Here is a 13,422-nt window from a genome sequence, read left to right as displayed (position 1 = left end):
GAAAACTGGTCAATATTCATTGTTTCAAAATCAAAGCTAAATGAAGGAAGAGCAGACTGTTCATCAGGTTTTTGGTTTCATGTGATATAAAAAGACTGAGTGAGCACTCGCTGTGTTATTTCAACTTTACAGAGTTAAAAATGTTACAGAAACTCATAGGCTACGTTCACACTGCAGGCGAAAGCGCATCAAATCTGATGTTTTTGACCCTCTGCGACCATCTATCCGATCATGGTATGACAGTGTGAACGGCACAAATCCGATATTTTCAAATCCGATCTGGGTCACTTTCGTATGTGGTGCTGAATCCGATACATATCTGATGTTTCAGAAAGCTGCTGTTTGATGGTCAAGTCGCATTAAATCCATCTTTTACGTCACCGACACGAGACAGACGCCAATTATCAGCGCCGGAGAAGACATCGCGAACGCTTCCTGTCCATCCAGTGTAGATGTCAGGGAAACTGTTGGGAACAACGTTGGAGAAACGTGAACATTTTCTTTGTTCTGTATAATCTGCAGATTCTGACAGAAATCTGCAACTATCCTTTGAAGCAGCGCTCCTCTAAAACAGCAATAAGGATCATTATTAGCTTATTTACATTATTGTGTAAATAACAAAATAACTTAAAGCAAAAATTGGGAAACATAAAGTCCGAAGTCTTTATATTAAGGTCATCAGTCAAACAATACTGTTGCTCTGGGTCTAAACAGAGCGCGTTGTGTGTGACGTCTTCTTTTGTGCGTTTGCTGTCACATTTTATTTGTAGTGTGAACGAGCAGACAAAAAAATCAGAATTGAGCATCAAGACCTGCAGAGTGAACGTAGCCTAAGTGTCCCATGAGAAACACTTAAAGTCACCTGAAGGAACAGAAACGGATGCAGCACTCGTGTTTGCTTCAAAATAAAAGCTAATAAATATAAAGAGTCACGAGTCGTGTTAATAGGCTTGTTCAAAGGGCAGGCAGTTTAGAAAGCAGTTTCATTTCATGGTGTACTTTTGTTTTAATTAGATAAAAAAGCAAAAGGTTCATGAAAGATGAAGCAGCTTGAGTCAGTCTGCAGAAATGCTGAGTGCCTTGCTGGGTTACATGCAGGCTGCTGTTCCTCTGCACGTCTCTCTTTAGCCACGTGCAGCTGTGCTGTCAATATGTTAACATCTGCGGTCCGACCTGACAGCCGTGCCGACACGGTGATGGCACCAAAGGAAACCACGAAGCTTCATATTTATGAGTCGTACTGGGTAATGATTAAGATCAGCCTCCATCAACATGACTGCGTCTGTTTGAAATCCTGGGTTTGTTCTAGTAACCTGACTTTTAACAGAAAGCAGAATTACATGAATGAACAGTTTCTCGTATAAAGTCATATAAAGTCACTGTTAGACATTTGATGTTTTAACCTCCCATGTGTTAAATGAAAGGTTGGCATAATGATGGAAACACCAGAATATCTGAATATTAGGGGTGCAACGATACACAAAATTCACGGTTCGGTTCGATACTTTGGTGTCACGGTTCGATATTTTTTCGATACAAAAAAAAGTTCATGCCTTTTTATTAATTTGTCATTTATTAAATTTTCACGGCACATTCTGCACCACATCTCTGTGCGTTCATCATTTGTTTGAAGCCAGCTCACCTCCTGCAACCACTTTTCGGAGAATACGTGCTTCTTTTGTGGTTCGGACTCCTGACATTTCTTTGGAGGTGGAGGAACATCACAGTAATTGCTTAAAGGAGCTTCTTCGACATCTTTATGAGTTCTAAACAAATGTCTGTCCTCCTCCTGAAAATCTTATGTATGCAAACACGCGTTGCAACTTCTTATCTTGTGCGCGTTTTTTATTTTGACAGCGAATGTGCACCTGCGGACCACTTATGTGCAGCCCTGGTTATTTAGCTCGTCATATTGCAGCCACAGAAATTCTTTTGTCCATGAAACCATAAAGCTACACTTTCTTTTTGCCTTATAGTCTGATTTGTCATAACTTTTCCGTTTTGTGGTAAGCTTTTCTTTGGCTGTCACTTCTTCACCCTGACCTGTCTTATTTGGCTCAGCAGAACTAAAATATATATCCTGCTGCTTTTACACACGCACTAACATAACGCTCAGCGAGTCTCTGCGCGATCAACCTCTCACATGTTTAAGCTGCGGGAGATTTCACTTGTCATGTTTGCATAGTAAGCTAACGATTGATAAGATGATGTCAGAGGAATTGGTGCGCAAATTATCATCACTCACCAATCAGTACTGTCGCTCTCTATACACAGTTCGCGCGATTGCAAAGTGAAAGCAAAAAACAAGCAAATTCAAACGCGATTTCAATATGTTACATATTGACAGTGGCTCACCGATGCCAATGACATAATTACCCAGCTACATTTCAGAAAGAATGCAAAAGCATTGACATAGATTTTTCCTTCCTACGATAGGCCGACGGGCAGGACAGAGATAGATTTTGGTAGCCAGACTGGAAAAAAGCCCCAGGACGTCGGGCTAGCGATTTTGCGAGCCCTGTATCTGATTGAGGAATCCCTCATCTTTGGAAAAGAGAGTTTATTACAGAGAAATGTCTCTTTCCAAAATAAAAGCTTCTTCTGGGCTATATTCTCAGCAGCATATTAAACATATCAGGTCTCCATAAGGAGAATCATGTGCTAACGGCTGTCTAAAGGACTCGGGTAAAGTTTGTAGCATGCCTGCTTGTTGTTTTTCTCTACTTCCACTTGTCTTTGCACGAGGATGATGTCGGAGTAAATGTGCAGTCATATTCGTTGTGTTCCCACTAGTGCTGTCAGCGTTAATCTGAAATGACGTTAACGCCACAACACGGCAAATCTCCGTTAACGAGCTACCGCGGATCGCCCCGTGCATGGGGCTGGACGGCCAACACGTTAACGAGCTAACTGCGCTAACGAGCTAACTGTGCTAACACACTAGCTCCCACCAATGTAATTGAGCATTGCTGGCACATCCGACATACTGTTTTACTTTAGTCCATGACGCGCTTACCTTCAGGGTCATGCGTCACATGAAAACCAAAATAGTTCCAAACGCCAGATCTGAATGAGGGTGGGGGAGGTTCAATTTGCCATGTTGCAACGAGCTTAGCTTCTGTCTGCTAGCTTGCCCTGCGCTCAGTGAATCTGCGCTCGACTACTCCGCCTAGGCTGCACTGTCGAGCGCAGATCCACTGAGCGCTCAACACAGACAGCACCGTCAGAAGGAAAGTTGATAAAATAAATTAAAAATGTTGTATTGTTCATACATATGCGTACTGAACCGAAAGCACTGTATCGAACGGTTCAATATCGATACGAGTATCGTTGCACCCCTACTGAATACGTGTGTGAAACAGTTGCACGCCACCGTGCTTGGACGTTAAACGTTCCTCCTGTGTGTAACGGGCACGTTGCAGCTCTGATGTTGGATATTTTCTGCTGTGCAGGAGTTTGAGACCATTAAATGCCAACATCAGGGTTTTGTCTCTGACAGTTCAGTTGCTGCTGCATCCATCCAGCAGTCCTACAGAGATATTTCTATTAAAGCAGAGCTACAGAGAGACCACAGGCCAGTGTTAGTGGGGTATTTTAATCGGGATCAAAGGAATTCTGGGAAACTGGTCACAGACGAGGAGGCGGATGAGGAGAGTATTAAAACACTCGATCTTCAGGTGGGCAGGAAGAAGATCTGCACTGAAGGTTACGCTGTTGTTTGACATCATTTGGACTTGTTAGAGCGTTCGTGTTACAGCAGTAACATTACTGTTAGATGGATTTGTGAAAGGCTGTGAGATACTGAGCTCAGGTCACACTGGGATCGTCTGTTTTCCTCCTGGCTGCAGGCAGATGTTACGCAAGCTGCTCGCTTTTTCTTTTATTGTCTTTTTGTTTCTTTTGCCTCATTTTTGATTCATTATTTGCTTTGTTTTTATATGATTTTGAATTTATATTTAATTTACTACTAAAAACTGACCCGTGGTTTAAATGTTTTAATGCAAGGAAGCAAACTAAAGCTAAGCAGAGCGTGGTGACTGCACAGGACTGGACACACAGCGATGTGGCAACCAGAGCTCGAGGAATGTCAGCAACGACTGGAAAAACACGAGTTACTCAAAGTGGGAAAAGCCCAAGTTAATGCTCTGTGGAAATGTAAAATAAGCGAGAGAAAGTGGCTGTTAAACATTTATCGTGGGCAGAGCGGACCTGAAGATGGTCTTTAGAAGCTAATAGTCTGGACGTCATCAAGTCAAATATTTAAAATGTGACTTTCAGCTTTCATTCAGTGTTAACAAGAATATTCCCGTTTAGGAATGACAACTATTTTTATACATCGTCAGTCGTTTTCAGAAGCCCAAACATAACTGGGAGAACTGGTTGCAGCTCTGGGGCTGCTCTGTTGTTTAACCCTGCCCGCTCTGACCAACCGGTCGGAGCAGCACGCTCTGTTTTGCTTAATAATTTTTAAATCCCGGTAGCTCTGCAACCACGTGAGCTAGCGCAATAATGTTTTTTGCATATGAAACCGGAGGAGTTGTACTTACATCTTATGCCATCAGCTTGTCCTCGGTCACAGTTTCCTTCCACATATAACTTTGCAAAAACTGCATAAAAAGCACTTGCAGCAACAAAAACATAATATTCCAGAAACACGCTTTGCTGATCTGATCAGCTGTTTGTAACACTTCCTATGTTGGAATAGACGTCAGAGCAAACTTTCGCATGTCCGCCATGACCTGCCCGAAACCGGAAGTGACGTCATTTTCGCAGAAATGTAGTTTTTTACCATCAGGGCCTCATGAGCCTATACTGGTGTTTTTAAAAGTTATGTTTGACTTTATGACTTTCTGTGTGGTTTCTGGGATGCTTAGGACTCATATTGCACTGCTGGAAATAGTTTATTTTGATGCAGATGCTGCTTTTTTTGCAAATTTGCATTATAATATTTATTTTCGTTTTTCCTGCAGTGTATAAAAATTGGTGTATTTCAAAAATAAAACTATGAAGACACTCAAAATAAATTTCCTGTGGTGGGAAACTATTTTGTGCAACTTTTTTGTATTTACAGTTTTGAGGGATAAGCCTCTTAAATTTCTCTAACTAGAAAAATATGTTAAAAAACAAAAACATTTTCAATTTTTTTGTAGTTTATTGCACTTTTTTGCAATTTATGTAATTACTATGCACTTAATGCAGACATATTATTAAAATTTAGGCTATAATGGTTGTATTGATGTGTATCAACTTGAAATGCTCCCAAAAATGGCTCCACAGCATGTAAACATATAATATAAGCTCTGGCGGACTTGGTTCTATGGTAGGTCTTAAAGGGTTAATGCTTTACATTATGGGACTTGATTTTCTTCCCCACGTTGCTTCCATCAACAGACCCCATGAGATGGTTCATATTAGCATCAACACACACTGATCATGCTAACGTCGATCCAAACAACATAAAATTAGCATGTTTTGTATTTTGCGAGCTGCGTTCTGCGCTTTATTCAAAGTGAACGTGATGAGCCCCACGCTGTCCAAACTACACTCTGACCAGCAGATGAGTCGACCTGTTTTTATATGGCTGAAATATTTAGAAATGGATAGGGATGCAACGATACCAATTTTTTCAAACCGATACGATACCGATACTTGGATCTGAGTACTTGCCGATACTGAGTACAAAAACCGATACTTCTACCACACACACACACACACACACACACACACAAGCACTTCTGTTAAATTATTGCAGAGTCTCCACATTGTAATTTAACAAAATATCACTGAACTATTGGCACTGTCTCGAGCTTTCAGAATAATAAATAAACACACAATAAACATAAAATAAATACAAATTAGGTTTGAGAATAAAATAAACTTTTAAATTATTGCAGAGTGTCCAATTTCATATCTCAGCTCGAGTATGCTGAGAAGACGGTTCAATCCTATGTTTTCCACGACCGGCATTGGCTGGTCATCCAGAGCGATAAAATGAGTCGAGCCTCTGTTATTTTAACTGCCCGTGGATTTTCTCTTGACATTTTTCATCGCTTTTCCAAAACCTGAGTTAAAGTTGGCTGTTCCACACTGCTGACATTTTGTTTAGCCTAGCTACAGCAGCCTCCAGTTTCTCTTTTTTATCTGGAGCTGCCAGTCTCACTCGCCTAACCCTGTGCCTGTTTAGCGCGGGATGTCCCCCTAGTGGCCAATCTAAAAAACTACAACAGAAATGACAAGCCACCCTCTGATTAATGAAATAAGTTAGTATCGGTTCATGGTATCGGTTAACTTTTACGAGTATGAGTACACACACATTTTACAGTATCGGCCCTGATACCCGACACCAGTATCGGTATCGGTGCATCCCTAGAAATGGATGTAAAATAAATTACAAACATAACTCAATTAATGAAGACTGGCTTGTGATTGGCTGTTTTCGGGCTCGCTCAGTGAAATCTGGAGACCAGGTCACCTCAGTTTACCGTCCAGCGAGAGAGCAGCCGCTCCGCCAGTGATTACCCCCCACACTGATATTAATCATGAATAAAAGCGTTTATTCCTCTGGCTTCCGAGGTTTTTCAGCCTCCTATAGGAAACGAACTCCTTGTTATCACATTTGACTGACCGAAGGTTACACTGAGACGTTTGTGACTGATTCATATTTAATAAGAAACCCAACAAACCATCAGCAGCTCGTCTGTCAGTACAATATTACTGTGTTAGTAGTGTTAGAAACCCAGATGTTGATGATGTGAACATCAGGAGACGTTGGCTGTAATCTGACACTGTAAACCTGAGCTGACCTGTTTTAAACGTTATTATTGATCGAGCTGGAGACGAAGCGCTGTTATTCAGCCTTTTGTGTTAGGTGTGTGGGTCCAAAATAAAATTGTGTGTAACTCGTGAAACTCCCACCGTTGATGTGGTGTCATTCATGTGCGACCAAAAGACGCGTGGATTTACCAAAACAAGAGAAGGATTTGTAAGCGGCTTTTATTTGGTCCTCTGAACATTCATCATCGAGAACAACTTTGCTGTTAGGAGAAGTTTGTGAGGGTTTCTGTGCTGGCGGGGCGGCTCGTCCCAGGGTTTAGTCCGTAGATCAGCACCTCAGAGCTCTGAAAAGAATGAAAGCTAAGTGTTAACAACAGAAATAAAGAGCTGTGGGTTTACCTGTCTGTGCTTCAGTGTGTAGCTCAAATGCTGGAGTGCATGGATGCTGCGATTGCTTAGAGAAACGTGTGTGTGTTTGCAGGAGAGCAGGAGCCGTGCCGCCTGTTTTTCTTGAAGCTCTTTGTCTGAAGAGTGGAGAGGTTTGTGACAGTGTGGAGAGGGGGAAGGGAGCTCCACCAGAGCAATGCCCTTTGTTACCCAAATGTTCAGGCAAATCCAGCAAACAGCCACGAAACGCCTCATTGCAGCTGACTTTGTAGCACATCAGTGTTTAGCTGCAGAACTTTGATTTGTTTTCAAAACGTTATGCAAACACACAGCATTTTAGCCTCTCATGAAACACGCAGTTGTGATACTAAGAATTTGTCTTTTTCATCATGTGAAAATCAGGCATAAACTATGCGTAGTGTTTGATGATGTGATTGTTTCCCCTGGTCTCAGAGGAAGCCTGATATCGACGTCCTTTAACCCCACACTGCAAACTTCCACACATTCACTGGTTGCAGACTGCATTGACCCGACGTGAAGTTAAAGTTAAAAGGGTTTTCATACAGTGGCAGCATCGGCCAGGACAGAGAGCAGGCCTCCCATCTCCTCACATACATCTTATATACACACTCTGTCTGTAGTTGTAGTAAATTGAAGTGTGAGTCTATCACATGTGACATCGTTGTATAGTGAGTATTTATGGCACAGTGTGTGATGACAACACTTTGTGTCCTAACGCCGCAGACAAAAGCAGGAAGATCTTCTTTGATTTGAGCTTTGCTGTTATGCAGCCGTAGCCAAGGTAACTGCCTCCTCTGAGTTAGGTGTGTAACCTGGCAACAGCTCTGACATGTAGCAGTAAGTGTGCTGTGATAATGAAGTACCGTTATGACAGCGCTGTGGTCCTGTGAACACGTTTATTGAAGATGATAGTTTTCCTTCATCCAGCTGCTGCCCAACCTGTGCATTGTTACCGTCGTATATCACTTCAGCTTTATCTTCATAGCGCACATAAGCAGCTGACCTGGCAACAGTGGGAACGAAAAACTCCAAAACAGACTCATTAAAGGAAGTGTTTGCTGAACAAAAGAGGAACGCAGTGCAGGACTTAACAACGTGAGACGTAAAATGTATTTGCAACAACATAAATATTAAATACTCTGTAATAGTGGATTCACAAGGGCTCTGAAACCACTTTAACCCTTTAAAACCGGTCGGAGCAGCACGCTCTGTTTTGCGTAACTATTTTTAAATCTCGGTAGCTCTGCAACCACGTGAGCTAGCACAATAATTCTTTTTGCATATGAAACCGGAGGAGTTGTACTTACATCTTATGCCATCAGCTTGTCCTCGGTCACAGTTTCCTTCCACATAAAGCTTTGCAAAAACTGCATAAAAAGCACTTGCAGCAACAAAAACATAATATTCCAGAAACACGCTTTGCCGATCCGATCAGCTGTTTGTAACACTTCCTACGTTGGAATAGACGTCAGCGCGAACTATCGCATATCCACCATGACCTGCCCGAAACCGGAAGTGACGTCATTTTGCAGAAATGTAGTTTTTTACCATCAGGGCCTCATGAGCCTATACTGGTGTTTTTAAAAGTTATCTTTGACTTTATGACTTTCTGTGTGGTTTCTGGGATGCTTAGGACTCATATTGCACTGCTGGAAATAGTTTATTTTGATGCATATGCTGCTTTTTTACAAATTTGCATCATAATATTTATTTTTGTTTTTCCTGCAGTATATAAAAATTGGTGTATTTCAAAAATAAAACTATGAAGACACTCAAAATAAATTTCCTGTGGTGGGAAACTATTTTGTGCAACTTTTTTGTATTTACAGTTTTGAGGGATAAGCCTCTTAAATTTCTCTAACTAGAAATATATGTTAAAAAAACAAAAACGATTTTCAATTTTTTTGTAGTTTATTGCACTTTTTTGCAATTTATGTAATTACTATGCACTTAATGCAGACATATTATTCAAATTTGGGCTGTAATGGTTGTATTGATGTATAGCAACTTGAAATGCTCCCAAAAATGGCTCCACAGCATGTAAAAATATAATATCAGCTCTGGCAGACTTGGTTCTATGGTCGGTCTTAAAGGGTTAAGAGCACGTCTGTGTAAAGACTCAGATTGTTATCAGAGAAAGTTGATAACACCAGTAAAGATGATGTAGATGTACGAGCTGCTGCACACAACAAGCAAGAAAGTGATGTTGCAGCCCAAACAGGGAGCACAGGTGGAGTGAAGGAAACCTTTGTTTCTTACTGTAATCAAATCAAAAGCACCTCCAGTTTAAATAAATCTCTAAATCCATCCTCAGATCACCTGTTCAAGTTTGTAGCTGCACCCATCCACTGTCAGTGTAACACAGGCTCAAAGGTGAAGTTAAATGCAGACAAACCTTCTTACTACACTTATTTAGTACCACAACTTTAACCTCGACTCAGATCCAGACATGGGAGACAATGGCGTGTTTGCTGTTTGCCCTATGAGCAGCAGACATGTTGCATTTGAGCAGTGAGCCTGTGAGGTGGTCAGTAGGCAAAGAGTGAAACTGCATCACGGATGCATCACAAAAGCTACACAACTGTCAAAGATGCACGTGTGATACAGGCACTTCTAATGTCTGTGCTCGCTTCCACTCGGTGTGATTGGAGTTATATATTTAATAAAAATGTGAGTGTGGCGTTCAGGGCCAAGCAGCATAGATGTGTGTGTCTGTGTCAAAGACAGTCTGGACCTGAGTGACAGAAACACCACAAACTGTGTTAAATAAAAAATGAATAAATAATTTTTGCTGATTATTATTTATCTGTTTAAGAAAAGAGATTTTATATAAGAATGATCGTTTTAAACGGGTAAATGTTGGACACACACACGCACCCAGGCCCAGGCCCGTCCCAGGTAGCGCCTCCCTCCTCGTGACCACAGATCGGGCGCTCGGCGCTGTTTTGTCTCCCATTGACTTCAAGGTTAAAGGCAACAGGGGTCATTATGCTGTGGGAGGATAACTGCTAAGGTCAAGGGTGACACGCGGTGCATCCCTCCCCCGCTGCACGGCGCAGGTTTGATTTGTCATCAGTATCGAGCTGATTCCACTTGGAGTGAAAATATTGTGTACCAACAAAGCCTGTGACTGTTAGCATTAAAGTTCTTCTTCCTGCCGAGGAGACGCTGTGTGCGTCTGTGTGCGTCCGTGTTTCCTGTGCGTGAAAATGTCTCTTAAGCAGGACTATAAAAGTAAATAAAGCGTTGCTATGAGAACAAAGGTTTTATCTGGTCAGCTCCACAAAATCTGCAGCAAAAATCTGCACGTGTAGAATTTTCAGGTTGAGGATGTTTTTCTCTACGTTTGTCTCCTGGTGAAGAATTTGAATCCCTGAACGTGCACAAATATGCTGGTCAGGTCCTTCGTACGACACGCTGCAGTCGTGCACAGCTGTGTTTGATCTCCAGCAGACGACACACTTTTAGGTTTTCTCTCTTCTTCACAGATTCAGTTAGATTTTGGGTTTGTTGCCCAAACACTGTTACTGTAACACAGATATTCTTACACATTATCAAACTGTATCGTGATGGAAGCATGAATCCTGAAGGGAAACGTTTGGGCGTCAGTTTGTTCTCTGCATGGATCTGAAACATCTGCACGTTCTCCTCTGACTAACTGAAGCGTTTGGAGTGTCTGGACTTGAATCAGACTGAGATGCTTCGCGATGAATTTTCTTGGCCGTTCGTGGCTGAAAACCCTCCAGCTGGATCAGTCACAGTTACTTTTTCACACCTTAGAATAACTTAAAATAAAAACTGCATTTTGTTTTTACTCTGGTTATTTCTAATGTTACAATTTGTTTGATGATCTGAAACATTGAGGTTCAACAAATATGCAGAGAAATAAATCATCACGAGGCAAATGATCCTTTTTGGTTCACAGCAGATTCTGAAATACTCAGACCAACTATTAAGCAGAGATGGGCACTTACAAGTAACGCGTTACTGTAATCTGATTACTTTTTTCAAGTAACTAGTAAAGTAAGGGATTACTATTGCAAAAACGGTAATTAGATTACCGTTACTTTCCCGTAGGAACGCTGCGTTACTGCGTTACTAAAACCGTGATTTTTTGCGAGAATGTCTCATGACAGTGACGTAAGCGAGTGCGACGTTCGTGACAACAGCTGTGTGCAGATCAACAATGGATCATATATCGAGTGCAGAGAGAGTATGAGCGTGCAGCGTTTAAAGCGTGGAAGTACTGACCTTACTTTGAGTTTGATTCCATAAAAAGTGACAAAAACATTAGTGTCCGTTGTGCGTGGGAAGAAAACTTCTTTTTACAGCGAAAAAAACCCTAAACTTCCAAACAAGCACCGAGTAGCTACGACGTAATGGGAAACTCACAGAGAAACTCGCGGATTCTTCCACTGACCGCGGCACACCTGCACCAGGGTAAACCTCCGCCTACCCCACTCCTGCTTTACAGGTGAAAATAGAGCAACAGGACCGCTAGTCTTTGACTTTATTTATTTTCTGCTGTGTTTTACTTGCATCTATTTGAAAGACTGAGTGTAAACACAAAAAATATTTTATTTTATGTGCTGGAATGTGCAGAAAATAGGTTTAAATATTAAACTAATTTCTTCCAGTCAGAGAATGTTGCAGATAATTAAATTTTTGCTTGATGCATAAAGTTAAAAGATTAAAACTAATAAAACAAGTTTTAAAAAGAGACTTTTCCATTTGATTACATTTTGTATGATGATTATGCAGAAAAAGTAGAATTGGGCTGAAAGATCTATCACTTTATCACCTATTCAGGTTGTAAATCGTGTTTTTAAAAAGTAACTAAGTAACTAAGTAATTAATTACTTTTGGAAATAAGTAATCAGTAAAGTAACGGGATTACTTTTTTGGGGAAGTAATCAGTAATTAGTTACTGATTACTTTTTTCAAGTAACTTGACCAACACTGCTATTAAGTAACACGTTGTGATGCTTGAACTTCAGCAGGTCGTCCAGAGAAGAAGAGCTCCGCCCACAGTGGATTTTGGGTTTGATAACAGGAAAGGATGCGTTAGAGCTCCTGTGATACTGGGCGTTTACTTCGTGATAGCAGTGGTCCTATTATTAGGATATCTAAAGAAAGAATTATCATTTAAAAACATCTGTAAATGTTTTACTTTTCCCCAAATGAATTAAATTCTAAAAACAAATTTTCATTTTAAATGATCGATTTCTTTTGACAGCTCCAGTTTTGGTTAATCTAACTGGTTTTCAGTGCTGCTAACATGGTTTGGTTGACTTCTAATGGTAAGCGAGGCCAACATGGAGCTGGGATGTTGCAGCTCTCACCCAGGTGTTTGGTTAAACTCCTGCTGACCCTGCTAAATGACTCATAATCAGATAATAAATATTTCCACCGTGTTGTGAAATCAGTAAGCAGAACCTGGCTCCTGGTTACCATCCTTCCTCTAATCCACGTAGCATTAGTGCGGTTTAGAGGTCGGCCGGGCAGAAAACATGTGGAAGGTGGGAACGTGCACAAAGTGTCTCCGTGCGCTGCTGTTTGGCTTCCTGCTGTCACTTTGTAACCACCAAGGTGTGAATCTTTAACCTGCTTCCCTGCTTCGCTCAGCGTTTCAGTTAGTTAGTATCAGCTTGAACCTGTGTTTATGCTAGGGCATGCTCGTCCTCCCAAGTGCCAGAGGCGCAGTTAAAGGGGAGGCTAATTTGGGTGTGAGGGCTGGGAAGAAAGGGCGGGGGCAGCATTGTTGAACGCCAGTGAAAATAGGACTATCATTTCCACTCAGATAACCCCTAGCTGTCATTGGACCACAAGCCAAGCGGTGACCCCGGGGGCTTGAACTCTTGCCGGTCATGTGACCAGGCAGTAAAGTGACCAGTGCTGGTCTCTCTGCGGTCAGAGAGGGGCAGGCTGTCGAGGAAAGAGGTTGGTGGGGGAGAGAACAGGAGCGAGAGCAATGTGGAGAGCAGGCCCAGCGGCTTTTTCCTTTAGCAGAGTCCATGCTTGAATGGGGTCCAGGCAGACTGGGAGAAGCATGAAATGGACACATGGGAAGGTAAGCAAGGATCGCTTTCTTTTCTGAACGCGTCCCACGTACAGGTGGAGCAACCACGTCTGAGTGGAGCTGAGAATATATTTGACTGTTTGTATGAAGCTGCAGCACTGTTGGTTTCTGTCTGATATTTGGAGTCTGAATAAACAAAGTGATGCATGCTGCTCGTGTGC

General features: G+C 41.7%; 1 protein-coding gene across 3 annotated transcripts in view; it reads left to right on the top strand.

Moving 5' to 3' along the window:
• Nucleotides 1-13,422, top strand: part of nr6a1a (nuclear receptor subfamily 6, group A, member 1a) — a 131,258-nt gene that overhangs the window by 83,235 nt on the left and 34,601 nt on the right. The window contains exon 1 of one of the 3 annotated variants that reach the window (XM_085179499.1): nucleotides 5,852-13,252. The exons of the other annotated variants lie outside the window; for them this stretch is intronic. Coding sequence (XP_085035625.1) covers nucleotides 13,237-13,252 — 16 coding nt within the window. The 5' untranslated portion in view covers nucleotides 5,852-13,236. Of the gene's footprint in view, nucleotides 1-5,851; nucleotides 13,253-13,422 lie in introns of those variants that run through there. 3 annotated transcript variants of the gene reach the window in all.

This window comes from Neolamprologus multifasciatus, chromosome 12 (genome assembly GCF_963576455.1).
Source record: "Neolamprologus multifasciatus chromosome 12, fNeoMul1.2, whole genome shotgun sequence".
NCBI lineage: Eukaryota > Metazoa > Chordata > Actinopteri > Cichliformes > Cichlidae > Neolamprologus > Neolamprologus multifasciatus.
The sequence above is the reverse complement of the archived record's forward strand: the minus strand, read 5'-3'. Positions and strand labels throughout refer to the sequence as shown.